The following is a 22,780-nucleotide window of genomic DNA, read 5'->3' as shown; positions in this document are numbered from 1 at the left end:
AATGAGGAGAGGAGTGAGGAGAAGATTGAGGAGGAGAGCAGGATGTTTTGGTGCTGGAGGAGAAAAGGAAAGGAAGGCAGTTTTCTTAAGGTGCTTCAGGTTTGGGGGACTCAGCGTTATAAACAACAACAGCTGCTGTTACATATTCATCACATTCATTTTGCTGGTTAACTGACTGGCAATGAGAGCGAAGGAGAAAGGGAGAGGGAGAGATAACAGAGTCAGAGACTGTAGCCAGAGGTAATCAGGTGGATTAAAAAAAATGCATAGAATAGAAAAAAAAAATCATAATCGCTGTAGTGACTTGTAGCCGCTCAGTGTATGTACAGTATATGATACTGTAAATGTCCTCCTTTTACCGATCTGTTCTCTAATTCCTCTTTACTTCCCTCCCTTCTTCTCACTCTTCCTCTCTCCTTAAGGCTGTGTAGCTCTGTGCTTCTAGCTGGGTTAATTTAATCACCAGCTTTTGCATTTACATTGCAAAACAACCTGCGACTTAGCAGTGAAGCTGTAAGCAAAGCTTTGCTGAGTCTGGTTTGGCACTGGCGACTCAGACTGTGCGATGGGATTGGACTGGTTCAACAATCGATGCTGTGTCTCTGCCACTGCTCGATAACCAACTACTAATGCAAGTCTGACACTGTTGAAAACATGACCGATAGAGTGGGTCACTGCAGGACTACTTTTAAAAAGTGTCTGTGCATTTAAGCAGCTCCATTTTCTGAAGAAAAAAGAAAGACGATCAGTGTTGTCATACAAATATTTATGTGCCTTTGTTGTTTATCTGGTGTGACTACAGTGTTTGCATGAGGGATAAGCAACTTGCCAGACTAATATTCTATTCTATTCTATTCTATTCTATTCTATTCTATTCTATTCTATTCTATTCTACCAACATGTCTAATTAACATCAAATACAAAGACCTACGCCCGATGGGAATGTCATTAGTTTTGAAGGTATATATTTATAAAGCAAAATCATAACACATCGGACAAAGTATAATTTTAAAAATCCCTTTGGCTGCTTTGAATAACTTTACTTTTATTGATTTGCATGAATAGCTGTATAGAATTTTACCACAAGAAGTCAACCTCATGTTGGTGCCAGAAGAAAATTCAGGTGTTCACAAAAGTCATCAGCTGGTTTCATAATGTGGAGATCATGAATGTCTGCACAGAACAATTTAGTGATACATCCAGTCTGAGCCACAGTGATTGATAAAACAAATGACCAATCAACTTTTCCATCTAGAAACCAGTGCAGCCACTAACTGACACTGTTTCTTGTGATGTGACAATATTGGAAAAAATGTGTTTAAATTCAGGTTGAGTCCTGGAACTCTGCTCGTTTTCTTTCATCACAGTTGCTGAGCTGCTCTTGCAATGCTTCACTGCTCTCAGGATAGGGTCCCATCCTGTTCTCATAATCCTTGTCCTGTGCCTGTACTGTTGCTAGGTAACCAGTGAATCTATTGTTGATCTCTATACTTTTGGACTTTTGCGTTTATAGCCTCCCAGTTCAAGAAAAGAGGCAGCCACAAAACCCACAGTTGGGCTTTTGCAAGATTTCAAGCAGCCAAATGCAATCCCAAACAGCCATTTACTATACATGAATCTTTCTCACCAGACACTCTGCACAGCTCCTTCTCCAAAATCAGACAATTTCCCAACTGGTCTGCCATATTTCTCCTTTGGCAGAACCCCTATTGAATCATAAAGCACCAAGACTTTCTCTGACTCTTTATCAAACACGGCCAAACTTTTCCCTTCACCAGTGTCTATTTTGGCAATCACAGTTCTCAGTATTAGCAAAATGAGCTTTGTTCCAAATTCCAGCACACTCCAGAAAAGTCAGGATTAATTTAGCAGTTCAATCTCATACGACGGGCTGCACAGTGGCTTGGTGGGTACCACTTTTGCCTTGCAGCTAAAAGATCCCTGGTTTGCATCCCGGCCTTCCCAGGATCGTTATGCATGAGTTTGCATGTTCCCCCTGTGCATACGTGGCTCCCACAGTCTAAAAACATGCTGAGGTTAACTGGTAACTCTAAATTATCTGTAGGTGTCAATGTGAGTGTGACTGTTTGTCTGTATATGTAGCCCTGTGATAGACTGGTGACCTATCCATGGTGTCCCTAAGTCAGCTGGGATAGACTCCAGCCCCTCCATGACCCTAATGAGGATTAAGAAGTGTATAGATGATGGATGGAATCTCATATGAGTTTCACACTGTTTCTTCTTGAGATTTGCGATCGAGATTAAGGAATATATATATTAGAGAGCATCATGTTACATATACGTTTGTCCTCCCTGGCAAAACTCTGGCAATAAATCTAGCACAGGCTGAAAGGTAAGATCTAATCCAACATCCCCTGCACTTGAATTAACATCCCAATGAATACTTCATGAGTCATGAGTTCACCTACATTAATCTGATGCAGAGCGATAGACACAGTGAGGAAGAAAGAGGAGGTTCGTTGAAGCCTGAGGCGGCAAACTGAGAAAGAAGAAGAGAAAGGAAGAGTGCAGCGATGAAAAAGAGGAGGTCAAGATAGGAGTGTGTACATACTTTGTGTGCGTGTGAATGTACACATATGTGTGTTTGAGATTTGACTGCAGGCTGTGTTTTTAGAAAAGGGGGACAGCAGCGTGAGGTATCGGGCCACAGAGGAGCTGTACTCACTGTCAGCCTGCAGGCCTCAGCACACACACATACGTATACACACACACACACACACACACACACACACACACACACACACACACACACACACACATACATACATACACATACACACAAAAGGCTATGAATGATTGCAGTAGCCCACCCAGGAGAAAGTCTCTTCTTAAACACACAGCCTACTTTTACTCTCCCATCTGCTGGCATAATCTCTCTGGGACATAGACCATCTCCCAATATTAGACTTCATGATATCAAGACTGCTTCTATTAAGACTTTGTGAGCTTCAGTGTGGAATAGAAACCTTTTGTTTCCTTAATTAATTAACCATTATTTTTGTCTTTTTCATCTCTTAGCTTCCTTTCTAGGAATATGTCAGCCTGATGTTGTGTCGTTATTGTACGGACCTTTAGCATGTTCACTGATCAAGACGAGCTATTAATAATCCCTTGTCAAATGTCAGACGTATGTGGGCGCCTTGTAGAAAATCGACCAGTTTTGTCACATATTTAAGCGGCTGTGTGCGTTTCCAACATGTCTGCAGTGCTCACATCTCGGTGTGTATGTGTAACCAGGGACAGCAAGCTGACCATGTTGCTAAGGGAGTCGCTAGGCAACATGAACTGCCGGACCACCATGATTGCTCACATCTCTGCCTCACCCAGAGATTTCTCAGAAACCCTCTCCACCATCCAGATTGCTTCCCGGGTCCTCCGCATGAAAAAGAAGAAAACTAAAGTGACTGTGGTGAGTTTTAATCAAACCTTGATGCTTCATTAAAAATGAGAGATAATTTCTCTTAATGGCATACAACTAAAACTTTAGGTACATTAATGTCCAGATAAAGGCAAGTACAGTGTCTGGTAATATACCTTAAACAGACGGATACATAACTCACCTTTTATACTTCTAATCGGTGACAATGTCAGTTTTATAACAGTCCTATGACGTATGCATCCTGCTCATTGCCTTGCCATTGTACTGCATAATGTTTTATTATCTGTAGCTTATGTGAAAATCGTGTATGGACGTTAACTGATGTCCAGTTTGTGGTGATCTCATTTAAAAACATTATGACATTTTTCACTTTGTCTCCTTTTGTTGCTGCCATCATCTCTCACTTATTACTTCCAATGCTCACTTATTTCCAAATTGTTCAGCAGAAGAGAAAAGAGGGTAACCTGAGGGCTTTAGAGCTCAAACAATGAACCTCCTAGAAAAGAAATCTGAAGTACTGAGATACTGTAAAGAGGCAGTGTGTGGGAGAAAGAGGAATAAATGAATTAAATTGAATTACATTAGATTAAAGTTCTGATCTTAACGCTGGTGGGTTACTTGTCTCCTCTCTGTATTCTCTGTTTCCTTTCATCTCCACTGTGAATTGTCAATTACATGCTAAAATGTCCAAAAAACATATCACTCTGCAAATCTAAAAAAGAGAATATATTCTCTCTCACTGCTCTTCTCTGCCACCACTTTCCTTGTCATCCAATCCTGCCTCAGCAATACACCTCCAGCTCCTCTGGGGGAGAAAGTTCTTGTGAGGAGGGTCGCATGCGTCGGCCGACCCACCTCAGGCCTTTCCATCACCGTGGTGACACCGACTCCGACCTCCCGTTGCTGCGACTGTCCAGTGACCCTGACGAATACTCCAGCAGCGAGCAGTCATGTGACACCGTGATCTATGTGGGCCCAAATGGAGCTGCGGTGTCAGATAGAGAGCTGACGGACAATGAGGGACCACCAGAATTCGTACCGATTATTCCTGCTTTGCTTCGAGGAAAAACGTCGGAGCAGCATCAAGCCCAAAGTCAAAGTCAGGCAGCTGGAACACAGCACAAGGTGATTCAAAGATATGTACATTCAGGGTTGAGACGATTTCATGTAAGGAAATATTAGATGACTTACTTTTCTGTGATTTCCGTGGCAGGTGCAGTCTCAGCCAGACGAACAGCCCAGTGGCCCCTCTCAGCCTCAGTCCTCTCAGTCTCTACTCGGTCAGCCGTTGGCTCCCGTCCCAGAGGAAGGAGCTGAGTGCCTGAAGTGCAACACCTTTGCTGAGCTGCAGGAGAGACTGGACTGCATTGATGGCAGTGAGGAGGTGATCATTTTTATCATTATTATGCAAAGAAAAACAAACCCATATATATGCATAAGACGACAATCTAGATAAAGCAGCAAATTATAAAAAGAAGTGTAAAATTGTTCTGTTCATGTGATGGGATCTGTAATTGGTGGTACATTGAAAGTTTTACTGACAAGTTGGATACTTTATCTATTTAAATGTAAAAAGGGTTTTGTTTGTATCTACTTAACATTATCTCCATGTAACCTTTAGCTTGCTGTCACAGTTTCTGCTTCGATGGCAATTTATAAGAATATTTCTTTCAATTGTGTCACAGAAAATACATTTAAATTTGTTTTACCCAGTTACCTTATTGGGAAAATATTTCTTCAGGTCTCCATTCGTTACATATATGTAACACATGTTACATATATGTGACAATAATCATATCCAGTCGTCTCAGTTACTGTCATATAAAGAATAGCATGTTGCTCTTTTTCATCTATGACTGTCTGTTTTTACAGGTGGCAAAGTTTCCCTTCGAGGAGGTTCCAGCTAACAAACAAGGGACCAAACAAGAGTCATGTCTATCTTCATCTGCTCCTGCCTCTGCTTCTGGTTCTACAGCTGTGTTGGATACAGAAGCCAAAACAGGTAAAGATTTCATTTCATTTATTGTATGTTCTGTATTTTTATACTGGGTGACCCAAAGAACTGACTATATTGGCAGTCAAATCAAGCACATTTTCCTTTTCACTGTTTTGTACCTGGCCTTTGGCCCCCACCTTGGAAAACACTGATTTGTCCACCATCTCCAGGCTCTGCTTGTGCTGTAGGAGGAGCAGTGCAGGTCTTCTCCTCTCCAGCAGCAGCATCCAGGAGGAGGACCAATGACCAGCAGCTGCAGGACATCAAGGAGGTGGTGGAGGAGGCTGAGTTGGCCCAGACGATGATCCACAGCCTTGCTCAGAGTTCTGGATGCCCCATAGTTACTAGTACCAGGAGTGTTACAGGCAGCAGCAGCATCACCTCGAACCCCCTGCACAGAACCAAAAGCTCCCATTTACATGACAGGTGAAGACGAGTGGCACTCTAGGCAGAAAAAGGAAGAACTGTGACTTTAATTAAAGCACTTTTTCTTGAAGGTGTTGCCATTGGCCTTTGAGACATATATTACTTGAACTGATAAGACGTCTCCTTTACTGTCTGTCTGTACAGCCATGAGAGTCTGAATGTGGTGGGCAGTAATACTGACGGGAAGGCACGTCCTCTAGGATCACCACGCCTCGGCATTGCTAGTCTGACCAAAACCTCAGAGTACAGGTGAAGCACACATACACACTGTACATACTATAGAAAATAATATTGACTGTGGACATCATTCATTTATTTTGGTTTGAATGAAAATTAATTTAGAAATTGTCAAAAAAAAGTGTACTGTGAGTTCCATGTTCTAATACTGAACAATCCTGATGTGTAAGAAGATAATTTTTGTCTCCATCATGATCTTTCTTTGTTTTCCAGACCTCCATCCTCCCCATCCCAGCGGTGTAAAGTGTACACGCAGAAAGGTGTGATGCCTGCAACACCTCCTCTGTCCTCACACACTCTGGCTCAGGACGGCCAGGCCACAGATGCTCTGACATCAGACAGTATGTATCTTTTTCCTGTTTATGCCTTAGAACTATACTGAAACCTTGAAATATATAATTGATTTTTATGGTGACTGAATATTTTTTCACTTTTATCTCCCGTTTCATTCTGAACCTCATTTTCTCAGTTTGAATTTCCCATTTTGAATGTGTTTTCTCCTTTGAAAACTTGATTTAGGGACCAAAATAGTACAAGTCCATTAAATTCACGAGTGACCGAATACATAAGGAACACATCATTTACATGATTCTTACATTTTTTCTGTTACAGTTTGGTTATATTTTAGTGTATGGGAATTTTCTCCTAAAAATCGGCACAGACACAGTTCATGTATAGCAAATTTGTTAGTAGTAGTAGTAAATTTGTTCCTCCTTAATGTTGTTCCCATTTGGATAAAGACCTCAAATAAATTATAATACAGATAGAATATATTTTGAAAAGAATTTTTAGAAATTCTCTTACTAATACTGGCCATGTCCAAGACCATTGTTGCACAGAGTAGAAATCCAATCCTTTTGTTTTATATCTATTGACGAAATATGTATGAACAGTCTGTTATTGAGTCTGGTAAAATATGGTGAGAGTTAGAGTCACCTGAGCACAGCACAGTTTATCTAATAACCAGTGGTTTGAATTTGGCATTCCAATTGTGAAGCCAGTTTCCCAAATTACCAGCGTACCAGTGGGTGTTTGTATTCTGCACTTGGAACACAAAGTTAATTACAATGCCAAACGTGTGTTTGTGATTCTGCAGACAGTTTGGCTGCAGACAGTGGCCGTTCCTCCACAGAGTCTCTGCTGTCCAGGACTTCTCCTGCAGGCATGAGCCCACAAGTCCGAGAGCCAACTCCATCTCTGTCTGCCAGCCTGGGCTCAGCAGAGACGCTCTGTGACGACGACGTACCACCGATACCTTTGGATACGCACAAAGATGGTGAGTTACAGTAGAACACAACTTAACCATAATATACATGTAATCACAACGAACAACTAAGAAAAGAAAAACTGTGGTAATGCACTTTTCTCTCTCTTCCACTTGCAGCCTCAGGACCAGCACTGTCTGTAGGAACAGCTGGACCTCTCATGCTTGGGGAGGATGAGCTGGTGTACAGTGTGGCTGCTGGAGGCGAGGAGCACCTTGATGTTGCTGAGATGCAGGGTTTGGCATGTCGTCCAACAAGCATCATCAGCTTCAACAGCGACTGTGGCTCTGCAATTGCCCTCGTTTCATCTCAGCCCGTCAGCGTTATCAGTGGTGCTGCCTCAGACGGAGCCGTGCAGGATTATCAAATTCCTGCAACCACCTCAGGAGTTACAGAGGTTGTTGCCATGGCAGAGGTTAGTGTGACTGTCTTACTTTGCATTTGATTCAAATGATTCAAACCAGAGCAGGCACATCGTATTCCTTTGTCTTTTGGATTTCAAGGTGTTTTACCCAATTGCTTTGCTCTGTGTTGCAGGTGGCAATGGCCAAGCTGCGGATAGAAGGTGAAGCCTTAGCAACAGGGATTTCCAACTGTGGTTCACCCATCTCCTCCTGGATGAGTGATCTGAGCATGGGCAGTGAAGCCGATCAGTCTCTCCACAGCTTCAGCCAGTCACAGAGTCAGCAAGGGGAGGCACTGGCTGATCCTGAACCCAACCAGAGCTTTGGAGTCGAGGGTTACGAGAGCAGTGGCGGCCCAAGAAGAGGGAGTCTGGAAGGAGAGCTGGTGCTGTCAGAGAACCTGAGTGATAAAGGTACTCCAACCAAAGACAGGCTGAGAAAGCTGCCTCCCTCTATGGCTAAAACTAACATCCAAATTCTGGCTGGACCTGGTAACATCTCTCCTTTCAAGAGCACCATGAATGTTCACCCCTGTGTCAAACCAGTGGTCATACAGGAACCCACCATCCTCTCCTCACCTACGAGGACCAGCTTAATGAAAGACTCAGTCAAATCCAACGCAGCACATTTAGCTTCTATTTCTAGCGAGATGAGTTTCGAAGACCCCTGGTTGAAACGTGGCACTGAGGAGGGAAGGTGCAGGGAGCTTGTGTGTGAAGTGAAGCCAGAGAAGAGGGAGGTCGAGCAGTCAAAGAGCCACGCAGGAGAGAAGGCTGGGAGTGGAGAATATCGGAGCTCCTGCAGGGAAGGTAAGGAACAGTGAAGAGGTTGTTTCAAAGTGGAATTTTTTAAGTATGTGTTATTTCTTATTTCATGGTCTTCTATTGTTATTCCTGTGTCACCAGGTGGGGATCATGGCAGCTCTAGTTCAGGTGGAGAGGTGGTGTCATCTCCAGACTCCTTTAAGAGAGTGGTGGATGGCTGTGAGATGGTTGCTGTTGTCGTCCAAGGTGAATGCCTGACCAGCATCTACAGCCCAGATATCCACCGCACAGCGAGTCTGCCCCGCGGGTGGCACCGTCTCAACCGACACGATGGTTTGGACAATGGAATTGAGTACCGTAATCTTGGCGTCACCACTTCAACTCCTTGCAGCCCCCGCGCCACTCTTGACCGCTGGGGATCAAATGGAAAACAGGCTTTTTTCTCCCACAAGAAGGGGGGAATCCCACCTCTGCCACCGGTACGAAAGTCCAGCCTTGAGCAGCGAAACAGGGCAGCCAGTCCTCTCCACCAGCCCAGCCATGGAGTCTCATCGCTGGGCAGCTCAGCAGATGATGCAGCGGTGTCAGCATGTGGCTCTGCAGGAGCCATTCGGCAGCGAGGCTCCAGCATCGACAGCAGTAGACTTTTCAGCGCCAAGTTGGAACAACTCGCAAACAGAACCAACTCTCTGGGCCGAGTCCACAGCTCGCACAGTGGTTCCCATCACTATGACTGCTTCTCCCTGGAGAGAGGCGAGAGCCTTAGAGGAGGAGGAGGAGTGAGGGGGGACAGCACCATGCCTCGCACTGGACGCAGCCTCACCCGTGCCGGATCAGTATCTTCTCCCACTGGTAACAATGGCAGCCCTGGTTTTAGTGGCAGTCCTGGTCCGAGCAGTGCTCCACAGTCACCAGCCAAGACCAGCAGCCAGTCAAAGATCTCAGCGGTCAGTAAGCTACTGATGACCAGCAGTCCTAAAGCCAGGAGTCTGTCTGCCTCCAGCACCAAGACGCTGAGCTTCTCCACCAAATCTTTAAGTCAAACTACCAGCCGCAGCTCCAGCCTTCCTCCTAATGGAAAGGTAGGAAAGAATGTTTTAGCAATGATTGTAAGACCTTCCTGTTGTACTTTTAGTTTTACATGAGAAACGCATGCATTAACAAACTAAATGTAAGTGCTTAAATCTGTCATAGCCTTCATTTGTCCAGCCATCTACTTAAACCATTTACTGTTTCCTCAGCCCCAGAATTCAGTCCAGGGTCCTCTACAGCAGCAGCAGCAGCAGCAGGGACCATCCCCTGGATCCTGGTCTACACAGTCTCTGAGCCGCAGTCGAGGGGGAAGCCTGACTGCCAAGCTGCCTCTCCGGGCGGTGAACGGTCGAATCTCAGAGCTCCTCCAGGGAAGTGCAGGCTCCCGTTCCAGGAGTCACTCCCAGGGAGGAGGCACAGATTCAGCAGACGAACGAGGAGTTGGAGGGGCAAGGTTAGTTAGTACTATTTTATTTTACATCTTAAAAAATGTAGCATGTATCAATTTCAAAAGATTTTTGGGTCATGATAATAATAACCAGCAAAATCTCTGAGGCAAAATGTCAATAAAATGCATTCAGTAAATAATCTGTTTCTTCTTTTTTGTTCTCAGTGGAGGCGGAGCTGGAGCAGGAAGTGGTGGAGGTGACAGCCTGGGAGAGGAGAGGGCAGCAGTGGTACAAACTCTGCCTTCTCCCTACAGCAAGATCACAGCTCCCAGGAAACCACACCGCTGCAGCAGCGGCCACGCGAGTGACAACAGGTAGATGCTAAAGTGCAATGAGAGATGTCAGGAAATGCATTTTTTGAATCTCATCTTTAAATCTGATCTTACGTTGCCTCTAACAGCAGCGTACTGAGTGGTGAGCTCCCCCCGGCCATGGGGAAGACGGCCTTGTTTTACCACAGTGGAGGCAGCAGTGGCTACGAGAGCATGCTGAGAGACAGCAGCGAAAACACAGGAAGCACCTCCTCTGCTCAGGACTCCCTCAGTGAGCACAGCTCAGCCACCACCTCCTCCCGACGGAGCTCCAAGAGCAGCAAGAAGAGTCGGAGCAATACAGGTCACAATTATACATTTTCACTTAATCAGATAGTAACTATGAAGGGGGCAAGAAAGGGAGGTAAATGTATTTATTTTCCCTTAAACAGTAGAGCCATAGTACTCCTTAATTTAGATATGATCTAAAAATACACTCATTAAATTAAACATCCTGTGGCAACAAGAGCACTTGTTAGATTTCATGAATGAATAATTAACACCTGAATCAGTGAGCAGTGCCAAATATCAAGATTTTTGTTCAATTTATCATCAATATGTCTGTAGAGGTGAAAATGTCAAAGCTTTTCAGGTAAAGCTTTAAAAAAGAAAGTAAGATTGAAATGGTAGAAGGGAAAAACAGGCACCACTGTGAGGAGAATCCACTGGTGAGACAAGCACAGATCAGGCGAGGCAAAAGTGCAGAAAGCTGTGGTTGCAGGAGGTGCCAGGTAGGTAAGGTGACCCTGACCACTCATCTGTGAAATGGTAAAAGGGAATCTGCTGGTGTAGGCTGTAATGAATATATATTCACCAGAACACAATACAGAGAGCCGCTAATGTGCCTGCCAAATTACTCTCTATCGGTTAAGCATGAGGATGGATATGTGCATAAAATCAGATTGCAGAGAGGCAGCTCCTCCTGGTGTGTCTCTGATTATTGATTTAAATTGGAATTAGCCTTTCCATCCAAGTGTGCAGGATGCAGTTTCACCTCCAGCCAAGCAGCAAAAAGTCTGGATTTACTCTTATTTTGCTTCAACCGCAGCAGATTCAGTGGATTAGTGGAGCCAATTCACTGTCAAAATACCACAAGTTGACACAAAGACATGAAGGATTACTCTGTTTGCTGCATGTGAAGGTGAAGCCAGTAACTGAGGAACGCTGGTTATAATGCAGCTGTGATTTAGGAAGACTAATTTCAGTTTAAATAGTGAGAAGAAGGAAGAGCATGTGTACCAGAGGCTGAAGTAATGTCCAACTGAAATGGTAATCACATCTCCACCTGAGTCTGTCTTTGTGCTCGACTTCCATTAAATTCTATTCACCAACTTTCCCCCCTTCATATTTTTTTCATTTATTCCTCTCACACATTTTCTCATTCATCCAACTCTCTCTCTCTCTCCTCTTGCACTTTCTCCTCCCTGCAGACTCTCAATCTTCCCCTGTCCTGTTATACGCTTCTTCCTAATGAAACACAAATGTCTCTGCTTGACCTTTCTGTGCTGCACTGAGACCAAAAGACAGCTGAAACCTTATTAAAATCACCACTTTCTCTCTCCTCTCTCAGACACTTTATCTTTCACTTCCTGTTGAATCTGATAACTCTCTTTCCTGTCGACATGGTCGGCAATTTCTATGCAAAGCGTTTGTGTGAACACACCACGTTGTGTATTTATTGTAGCGCAGTGGGCAGATTGGAGTCTGACCTTCTGCTCTTATCTATAAGCGTCAACTTTTTATCTTGCTTCACACTCCATTATCTGTTTCTTGTTCTCTCTTTGCTTTTCAAACACACAATAGTTTTCCTTTATGAGTTCCTGTCTGCTTCCCTTCAGTGATTCTTCCTTCTCTTTCTCTGCTCTCTCACCTGTGATCTCTTTACTCAGAATATTCTGCGTTTATATCTATGCTCTGTCATCATTTTCCTCTATAAGATACTTATCCTGGTGTCAAGGCATGTAAAAGGTATCCTTAGTGAGTATATGGACACTTAAAGGTTCCATATTAGACTTCTTTTGAAGAAGTAAATGAAATGTCATGTGCCCCAACAGTTGCAGTTTTAGCTTAAAGTATTGCACAGATGGATAAATCTATCATGACTATAATAGACCTGGTTTTCACCCTGTTAGAAATGGTCCGTTTCAGTATCTGTAGCTTTAAATCCAGTTGAGCTGCTGCAGTCCACACCCCTTTCAGGAAGACGGCTGCAGGCCCACCTCTGTCTTCATTCAGTCACATACTTTTTCCTTTAAGTACATACCGTGGCTGCCAAAGTATGCATCCAGTATGGACACAACTGAGACACACTATTTTATCATAATTCAGCTTAGACTGTCTCAGTCTGTCGTGAGAAATGAGCTGTCATCTGCTTGTGCTTTGATTTGACCAAAAAATAAAGTGACATCCTTGATTATGGGACAGCGTCGAACTGAAATGCTCTTCTTCAGTATCATGTTTAAATGTGTGAAGTTTAAAGTTTAACAGCTTTAATATGCAGCTAGAAAGAAGTGTCTGTGTTAAGAGGGCAATGACTGCTAAAATAAATACATTAACTTACATCATTAACAGTTTTCTACCAGCATCCCGCTTTTGCATAATTTATAGTAGTTTGTACAGTAATAAATTTTTATATTGCCCCCATAGCACTTTATTACAACCATGTGTTCACTGAAGTAGATGGTACACAATCGGCAAATTTGTATGGAAGTAGATGGAGAAGGGAAACAACAATCAGGAAGCATTTTCTCATATTCTGTTCTATTCTAATTATGTTCAAAAACAAACCATGAAAATATGTATTTAGCAGAATATGGTTTTATTTTATCAGCTATAGGACTGGATGAATTTTTTCTTTTTTGCCTTTTCATTCTGAATGATCCTGTGAAACTGAATGATGACAAAACACTACTCAGCTATAAGGGCTCAAGGAATAATTCAACATTGAAGGAAACACACATATTTTCTTTTTCCTGAGTTAGATGGGAAGATCAATACCACTCTCTTATCTGTCCGTCCAATTTAAGGCTACAGGCAGCAGCTTAGCTTAACATTAAGTATCGAAACAGGGGAAAGAATGAACCTCACATTGTCCACAGGCAACAAATGAAACTAAATCAAGCCCTCTAGTTCTGTGCCAAACTATTTCTTGCACTCACTTCATGGAGCCTTGATGTCATTGTGAGGTTGCCAGGCAACCAGTGGTCCAGATGTTTTGCTAAGCTAGCAATGACCCTGAGATCATGCTGTAAATAAGTACAAGATAACAATGAAAACATTTTCAGCATTTTGACGATACACATACAGCATTTTTTCCCCTCAGACAATCAACTTCAGCAATGTCATGTGTCACCATGACAACAAGCGTGTCATCACTTGTTAGTGTCCCAAAGAAATTCCTCAACCTTCTGTTGACGTCTGTGCTGCTTGCAGTGTTTCTGGCTGTGTTTTCACACTTTGCCACCTTTTGTTGTAAATGCTGCACCACCTGCTGTCAAATTGGTGAAGATGTTTTCTTGGTTGTCTCAGACTTTGTCTATTTGCCCTAAGTATATTTAAGCTGCAACAGGTTGAGATCTACCAGCTTCCACATACAAGCATGCTGACGGTGCCCTATAGAATGGACTAATATGCAGATATATAGTACTATAGGTCTTTGTGCAGCTATATATTAATCATTAAGCAATGAAGCTCAGTGGAGCTCCTCAGTAAGAAGATGTGAAGTTTAGCGGTGTCATCTCAGTGAAGGATTTGGGGGCGACTGTGTTTACTATAGCATCAAATGTGTTTTTATGTCACTGGATGCGCTCTGTGATTAATTCGGCTGGCGTGTAATGCTCTTTATTGTTGTCTTCATCCATTTTGTTCTTCCAGGTCTCCAGCGTCGTCGTCTGATCCCAGCACTGACCTTGGACTCTTCTTCTTCATCACCTTCTCACCGCTCCTCCAAACAGGCCGTTACTTCCTCTTCCTCCTCCTCCTCCAGCCCAGGTGCATGCTGGGTAGATGGTCCACTGGGGCCTCCCGCACCCTCAAACCTACGAGGTGCAACTGCGACAACGGAAACCTTTGAGATCAAGGTGTATGAGATAGATGATGTGGAGCGACTGCAGAAGAGGAGGGACAAAGGAGGGAGTAAGGTGAGATGAAAAACGAAAATGGTTGAGGTAAAGAGGAGGGAGGAGCTAGGAATGATCACCTGTTGGACTTTTGATCTTCATCAAGTTGGCGGGTTGTTGAGGAAAAACTCATCCCACTTCTTATATCTCATTTTTACATCCTTGATTCCTTTACTTGCCTCCTCTTCTCGCACCTTAGTCCCTCCCACCAGAAATGCAAATAGTAGAGGCGAGGAAGGAGGACGAGGAGGGAGGAGTCAAGGCAACAGGGATTTAAAAAAATTAGCCATCCCTGCTTTGGAGCCATCATTTTACAGAAACATCAGTTAAATGTGACGTGTGGCAGCTGCATCATCTGTCCACTGTTTTATTATAGTTTGCTGCTGTGTTTTATAATCTCAGTCAGATAAGTGTAATAGTGTTTATTACAACTTACACTGTATATTTACTTTCAATTCAATTCAATATCAGCAATTCTTGTTTTGCACACATTATTGCCAGAAATACAAAAGAAAAGCTTACATTTGCAAAGTCCTTTTCCTGTCATGATTGATGTTTTTAGAGGTGTAGCACACCTTTATGCTTCATGATGAGCACCCTAAACTGTCCCACATGTATAAAAACATGGGGGAAAATATAAATAACTTCAGATACGCTGAATGAGGTGAGGTGAGAAAAGAAAAGATCCTTTGGGAGGGGGTTAGAAGGCAGAAGGAGAAGTTTAGCAGGATGAAGTTTTAAAGTAGCTGCCATGACATGATGCATTGTGTTATTGGTCAGTCTGCATAAGAAAACACATTTCTGCAATGACAGGTTAAAAGCAAATATTAGAAACAGGTAAACCAACCTTCAAAATGGGTGAAACAGATGAAGGAAGGAAAGAAAGCAGGGAGAATAAGTGTATGAGGATTCAAACTGTGGTGGTGGGCTGAGGGAGAAAGATGAATGGATGTGGATGGAAGATAAAAGAAGCAAAAGAGCAGGAGGCCCATTACACCTGGTGCCAATGAAACCGATTTGCTGAGTAATAGTTGGGGGACACATTAAAAGGCAGTAAGCGTTCTGCTGGACACTGCTGCTAATGAAGAACCAGAGGAGGCTGTAGAAGAATGAGACACTGGAAGGTAAAGGACCTAATCTATCAATGAGGGAAGAAACCAACAAGTAAGGAATTTTCATGAAACGAATGAATCAACATGCACTGTAGTCTGTAGTAACAGTGAGCACTTTTCATAAATCTACATAATTTTCCCCTTGGTCTCACATTTAAAATATCATTTTACAAATGATTAGAAATTCTGAAGACTTTGCAAAACTGTGAAACTCATGAAATCGTTGCAAATGAATGCACGGTGCAGGTTTTTTTTTGGGTTACACTGTTAAACCTTTATGTATTCAAAGGAGGGAGCACTGTGAGCTTTGGGGAAAGAGGGAGGGAGAGAAAAGCATGAAATATAGATTTTCCCTGCAGCGGCCTTAAGAAAGCTACTTAACCCCCAACAGCTCCATGTGAAGCTGCTCAGTGTCCAAAAGTACACAACTCTGGTCACGCTGGGAGTCGCTGAGGTGTGAATGTATGTAACCGTGTCGATCTCAAGCAGAAAGAGCCACATGTGTTTCCCAACATGCTCCTCTGGAAAAATAGAGGTGAATAAAATCCATATCTGTCTGCCTGTCCGTCCTCTCCCTTTGTGTCAGGAGGTGGTGTATGTCAGTGCCAGACTTCGTCTGCTGGAGCACCGCCAGCAGCGAATCAGTGAAGTCCGAGCCAAGTACCAGTGTCTGAAGAAAGAACTGGAACAAACCAAACAGTACTTGATGCTGGAGCCGCACAAGTGGACCACTGAGTGTAAGTGTACATGTATGTGTGTGTGAGAGAAAGACAAGAGGCTCTCAGATGGTTAGAAAAAGGTTTTTGGGAGATGATTGACTAGGAAAAAAATTCATTATCCCTGCAAGTTACCATGTTTATTTGCCTGTTTTTTGTCTGGCTCTCGTGGCATTCAAGAACACTCTACATACTGAATTCTGAGCGTAATGACCCTCACATACAATTCACTTTTCAGTTGCTTAGTTTGTTGGCATTTAAAGGAAAAGGCTGGTGTTATTCTAGTTTTGTAATTGTCAGCAAAACCCAATCAAAGCCCAAAACCAACAATGCATTAGTTGCCTTTATTTTTGTCAACATCCCTACCCTGTCTGTGACACCTGCGAGTGGTGGAAGAAGTAATCAGATCCTTTATTTTCCAGTTTCCTTTGTTTAAGTGCAGCATGAAAAATCCTACTATGACCAAGCAAAGTGCAGTTAAAGTATGGAAGTAGAAGTACTAGTTTGGCTGATATATTATTATATATGAGACATGATTAGATTATGAATAGTGAAGCATCCGTGTGTAAGGAGCATATTACTGTTGTAGCAGCTACAGGTGGAGCTGATTTACACTACTTCATATCCAGTTTTATATATAGGAACAGCAGATAAATCTGAGGACTTGTGTGAATAATCTGAGAGGAAAGAAGAAATTTTTGATGAGATATTGGATTATTTGAACCTTTATTGAAATGAAACTATGTGAGAAGCTTAGAGGGGGAAAAAAAAAACCACTATTTGGTGGTGCTATTATCAACTCAGACATCAGAAATGTGACCCTGACCACACTTGTTTATAGGTGGCTAAAAAGTTGAAAACCACTGATTTAGTCGGCAACAATGGATTGTATTTTTTAAAAAAAAACTTATTATCCAAATATGTTACAAGGGGCAGTCTGAGAATCCAAATGCAGGCACAGAAACTGGCAGGCACGAGGGAAATGGGCAATACTAGTTTTATGTTACTAACGAGAACAAAAGCAGATGCAGATAAAGAAAACTGAGCAGCGGGGAAGAACAAAACTAAACTGGCTAACAATCGGAATTCAACATAAAACTTTATCCAATCAGAAATGCCGAAAAATCATCAACAGAACATTACAGACAAGCAGAGGTAATCGACGAGGAAAAGGACTGAACTGAGGCAAACTGAGCCAACTAAAACTGAGAAATAATCACTAACCCTACAAAATCTAAAGATAAACTTAACAAGGCGAGAACAATGGAAAACCAATCTGAATACAATAAGACACACTAACCAAACGGGGAACAAAAACTGACAAGGAAGAAGGGTCGGGGAGTCCAAAAACAGAATGAAAGCTGGGACAGGGCTGGGTAGAGGACAAGCTGGCAGAGGCAAGAATACAGGGAGAGTACTGAGTCCTAGTGTGGGAAAGAGAATCCATGACGGCGTGTGAGCCTTTATGATCCAGCGAGGTGTAACTGAATGAGCTGAGCTTCATACTGCAAGAGGTGATTGTGAACAGGTGTCCGGAGTGAGCTGATTACTGCAGCTGATACTCATTGCAGTTATCAGCAGGTAGCAGAATGCAGGCAGGTGAAGCAGGGAGAGCAGGAGGGAGAGGTGACAGACAGAGGCAGCAAAAAAGAGACAGGTCAAAACAGAAACAGATCAGGACCCAAGGGAGAAAGGAGGAAGAAGGGGAAAGAAGGGCAGGGGCTGGAGAAGGATCATAACAAAATAACTAAATTTGTCAAATGTACTGAAGTACAGCACCAGTGTTTCCTTCTGAAATGTAGTGGAGAGGACCCATGTAAAATCAAACTACCTCAAAACTGTACTTGAGTACATCTACTTATTTACTTTCCACTACTGACACTCACTTACAGGCCCACTGGCTCCTCTAAAATGTAAATTTTACACAACAACTCACTGTAGTTTTGATCAAATGTTACTGAAATCGGGACAAAAAGTGCTTTTGTTGTTAGGAGCAGTAAGACTGTATCTAAAATTGACTAAAAATAAGCTACACTGTGTCATCATTGTACAGAAGTGCTGCATGTGTGGGCTTTGACTTAAACACAAATCGTGTTACTTTAATCATTTTAATTACTGCTTTTGTTCATTTCAGTTGCTTCTTTGACAATGAGAAAATGTTCAGTCCTTATATTTTAAGCTGAAGCAGTGAGTGAAACAAAATATATACAACAGTGTTTTAGCGAGGAATGACATTTTCTCTATCCTTCCATCTCCATCTAGTTGAGCTACAGCAGGTCTATGAAGTGGACTCCCTGGAGTATTTGGAAGCTCTGGAAACTGTCACGGACAAACTGGAGACAAGAGTCAACTTCTGCAAAGCTCATCTCATGATGATTACCTGCTTCGATGTGTCTTCACGGCATCGGTAGACAGAAGGAGGGACACAGAGTCAGACATACAGCTGGACTCAGTTAGTGTTGATGTTTGGACCTTTTGCCCCTTAATTAATCAAACATATTTAGAAAATATCTATTTGACAAATAAATCTCATTGGATGGAAGAGGGACACAGGGATGGACTGAATACTTGACCCTGCATGTCGCCTCCTCCAGATGTAGGTCAGCAGAAGGACAGATGAATCTAACGGAGATAAAGATAACCAACAGACCAACAGACAGAAGAGATCATAGATTTTTTTCTGTTGGGGCTGAAAACCACCTCAGAAACAGACATTAAACAGCATCTAGTGGACACTTTGAATCAGACAAACATGGCTGCCAAAACAGACTGTTGTGAGTCTGAAAGGAAAAATCAAACCAAGTGATCAGCGAACAAATATAACTGGACTGCAGAGATGCCTCTCAGACTGGACATTTAAGAATGTAAGGAGAAGAAAAGGGAGAAAGACAAACAAAAACTGCCATTTTCTAAACAGAAGGACAAAGAAGAGCTGCAAGAGAAGATCTCTCATCGTTTTGGAAGAGCACTTTTTAGAGTTTACATAGTTGAGTCGTGGCTGTAAATACGGAGTGCTGATGACAGAGTGGCCTGGTGTTATTGTGCAGAAAGACAAGAGGACAAAGAAAATGATTTGGATAAGTGCCTTGTGAACATTTCCACATACCAAGACCAATTATTTCTCTCTGAATTCGTGTACATGCAGTAAGTATGGTGCTAGCATAGAAAAAAAAAGCCCACAAAAGATCAGTGTCTTTGAAAAATCTTTTTAATTTATGGTCATTTCTAAATGTGATGTTTTACTGTGGGTCAGTGTTTGACTATATGATAAACTAATAATGTATGTTTCAATGTATGGTCTTTGGTGCATCGATGAGAAACTAAAATAATTTGAAGGAGACCTGCGGAACGTAACACCAAGTCCTCTTTGAAACCATAAAACTGTTGCAAGGACCAAAAATCTAAACTGAAAAACATACACATCTTTTTCCAAGAGTTGTGTGTTTAAGCTGAAAAAAAAAAAAGATTCTTGTGTTTTTTTGTTTTTTTTTTAATCTTGACTTTACTCACAAACATCTGAATTTTGACCCTCTGTGGCATTCATACACTCTATCTCCCCTGATACAGATACGATGGCTTTTTCATGTTGACAAAGCAATGAAATGTCTGAGTCACACACGAGTGGAAATGAAAATGTTTTCTCTGATCCAGTGTTAAGTACATCCATCGACTGACTGACAGGCCGACTGTCTGTTCTTTGTATCTGTGTTGTTCTGCTCTATTCTAAAAGAAACCGAATGATTCGTCAATGTGTGTGTTTTATAATAAGGTATCCTTTTTTATTTGAGTGCAATGGGACCATGTAGAGACTATTTATAACAGTAGGATAATGAAAAAAAGAGTATAAAGAGATATTTAAAAATAAATGAGGACGGCACAGGTGCAGGGTACACCCATTGATAGAAAGTATTTAAATTTCAGATTATTGGAACAAAGTGGTGAATTTAGTCTGAAAATACATTGAGACTACAATTATGGGTTGATTAAGTAGTCCCAGTATTATGTCCCAACATTGTAAAGGAACAAATACAAAAATATCTAAAGAAATGAAAGAGAATTCCTGAAAGAAAAGGTGACAGCCGGTTTAAAAGGCACAGATCTCTGCCTGGTTCCATTTTTTTGGGATGGATAGCAACACTTAAAATTTGTTAATATTATTATCTATGGTGCTTGAGATGTTTATGATCTAAATGTTTGTACAAATATAAATATATGGAAGAGCCTGTTTCCCTCTGAAATACAGAACAAAACGCTTCAAATGCTTCTTCTACATCGCTGCCATCATGTCTGTTGTTCTCCGTATCACCACCCTCTCTTCTGAGTGGCTTTGCAAGCAGAGAGCATTCTGGGAGATGCTGTTAATCCTCCCTGAGGTGACAGGAGGAACAGACACTGACTTCAGAGGAGTGGAAATGCTGTAATGACATCGGTATGATTTGTCAATAGCATTGTGGTGCTAAATTTATCTCTCTGCTAAAGAGCACAAACACTGTTTTGTTCCTTTGGACGGACGCAGAAGCAGAAAATATGCAGTTAACTGTGTGAGGTTTGATCTTTGCATGGCTGTGTAGAGAAGTAACAGCTTTTCATTTCACGTGGCGTCCACCTGCAGGGACAGACAGGAGATGATCCAGAGGGAAATTACCCCAAATCCTTTTGACAAACTGGCCCTACAAAGTGTTTCCACCGGAGGCAGCTCCGATCATTTTCCTGTTTTTATCTCCCAGTTCACCGTGCAAGTCATGAATGAAAGTTTATTTATTTGAGCTCTAGAGGGCAAAGTCGCTAATTAATGTTCTTATTTATTTACACCTTATGATCTTAAAAAGTTACTATGCATTTCAGAAACAGAAAAATAACTGTATATACTTTGCTGAGCCCATGTCATATATAAATATATATACTGTGCACATATCATATATGCGCTCATTTTTATTTTGTATATTTTTTTGGGTTGATTTCATTTGCTCCTGTTGTTCCTCTTGGGGATTTTAATGGGTTTCCTAAAACATTCATCAGTCGTGTGGCTCCAGAACAACAGTGGATTCAATACAAACCAGAAATTCACAGTGATGGTTAATGTTTTTTTTATACATGTGAAGAAAAAAAACATGTAGTGTGAAGACAGCTGTGTTGCTTTAATTGAAACGCCCGTGTCTTCTAGAGTATTACAGCCTTGTGTAATCAGCAGTGGATGTTTTGGGAAGCCCAGCCTCTGGACGAGCTCATGGCCTGTATTGTCCTGTCCAGTTAGAAGATGCTATGTGGGAGGTTTCCTTCCTGATGTGTCACTGCCAAATCTGTCATGGTAGCGCTTTATAATTCAAGCAATAATTGAAAATCTCATGGAGTTTTGGTGTCTGCATATTATTTATAGGAAACATACGGTATTAGTCCTTATAAACTATGCAGAGCGCTTTAAATCTGATATTTCAACAAATAGAAGATGTAATGTCAGGTTTTAGGGCAAACAGCAAATTAAAACATTGACTAAGGAATAAATTGACATGTGCTGTTAAAGGAGCATTCAAGAATTATAATGTGTTATCTGGAAATCTGGCGCATAGCATCTTTAAGTTCTTAAGGAGTACTGTGTGTTAAAGTCTGAGTCAGACCACATTTACCAAAAACAGATGTTCTCATTAGTATTAAGACTCAACTTTAGTTCCTCTGAAGACAGAGATTGGAAAATCTCCAGATAACTGATTAAAACCAGTTTTCTGTTTTAAAAAAAAATTCTTCTGAGACATACCCTTCATAGGTATCCTTGGTAAATCTGAGGAAACAGCTACACATCATCAGTGTAAATGAAGGGATGTGGCTGTGTATGAGTTGTTTCCATGATTCAAGATTACACAGTCCTCTGCAGATGTACTGTTTTTGAGAGATGTGGTCTGACACATTGTGTTGATGGAGGAGTAAGATGGAGGGATGTAAATAAAGGAATGTATTGAAAGAGTTTCACATCTGATTCTTTGTTCTTGTTACACAGAACAGACAACAAAGTACCAGCAAGATGTCGGGTGTGTGCTACGTCTCGGTCTTGATTAAATATCCACATTTTGCATTATGACTCAAACAGAAGTTTAAAAGATGTAACATAGCTGGCAGGCAGCTAACAGATTCATACATTGTGACATGAACATTTGCTACATTTCCCTGAATTTGGCTGCACATAAACAAGACTGGAGCAGCTCAGGAACATCATTTAGCTTCAACTGCATGTGTGTGGACCTCGGGTGCCCTGTAGGCAGCTTCTTCTGTGACATATTGCCCTGTTGAGCCTGCTTTGATCACCAATGCACAGCAGGGAACAGGAAGGAGGAGAAGGAAGGAATGAAAGCAAGAGAAAGAACAGATCAGAGAGGAGAGGAGAATAAAGGCGGCAAAAACGGAAATGCAAGAGGAAAGAGAGAAGGAGAAAGAATAGGAGTGCAGGATTAGATTTTACAACAGCGGGAGAAGAGAGGGATGAAGTGTGGAAGAGCAGAGCCGCTGCAAGAAAAAGGAGGTGAGGTTTGGGAGTTCCTGGAATTTCAGGTTATAAATT

The 22,780-nt window shown here is 42.0% G+C and overlaps 1 protein-coding gene across 2 annotated transcripts in view; it reads left to right on the top strand.

Annotated features, from left to right (window-relative positions):
• Window positions 1-22,189, top strand: part of kif26ba (kinesin family member 26Ba) — a 98,465-nt gene extending 76,276 nt beyond the window's left edge. The window contains exons 12-28 of one of the 2 annotated variants that reach the window (XM_035955525.2): window positions 3,259-3,430; window positions 4,187-4,525; window positions 4,614-4,784; window positions 5,273-5,402; window positions 5,567-5,822; window positions 5,967-6,071; window positions 6,273-6,400; window positions 7,156-7,335; window positions 7,444-7,739; window positions 7,862-8,537; window positions 8,634-9,574; window positions 9,734-9,978; window positions 10,138-10,287; window positions 10,374-10,588; window positions 14,158-14,423; window positions 16,104-16,251; window positions 18,493-22,189. In XM_035955525.2, the coding sequence (XP_035811418.2) occupies window positions 3,259-3,430; window positions 4,187-4,525; window positions 4,614-4,784; window positions 5,273-5,402; window positions 5,567-5,822; window positions 5,967-6,071; window positions 6,273-6,400; window positions 7,156-7,335; window positions 7,444-7,739; window positions 7,862-8,537; window positions 8,634-9,574; window positions 9,734-9,978; window positions 10,138-10,287; window positions 10,374-10,588; window positions 14,158-14,423; window positions 16,104-16,251; window positions 18,493-18,641 (4,567 nt within the window). In that variant the 3' untranslated portion in view covers window positions 18,642-22,189. Of the gene's footprint in view, window positions 1-3,258; window positions 3,431-4,186; window positions 4,526-4,613; window positions 4,785-5,272; window positions 5,403-5,566; window positions 5,823-5,966; window positions 6,072-6,272; window positions 6,401-7,155; window positions 7,336-7,443; window positions 7,740-7,861; window positions 8,538-8,633; window positions 9,575-9,733; window positions 9,979-10,137; window positions 10,288-10,373; window positions 10,589-14,157; window positions 14,424-16,100; window positions 16,252-18,492 lie in introns of both variants that reach the window. The other variant, XM_023286426.3, reaches the window with a different exon arrangement.
• The last annotated feature ends 591 nt before the right edge of the window (window positions 22,190-22,780 follow it).

Source organism: Amphiprion ocellaris, chromosome 1 (genome assembly GCF_022539595.1).
Source record: "Amphiprion ocellaris isolate individual 3 ecotype Okinawa chromosome 1, ASM2253959v1, whole genome shotgun sequence".
Lineage (NCBI taxonomy): Eukaryota > Metazoa > Chordata > Actinopteri > Pomacentridae > Amphiprion > Amphiprion ocellaris.
The sequence above is the reverse complement of the archived record's forward strand: the minus strand, read 5'-3'. Positions and strand labels throughout refer to the sequence as shown.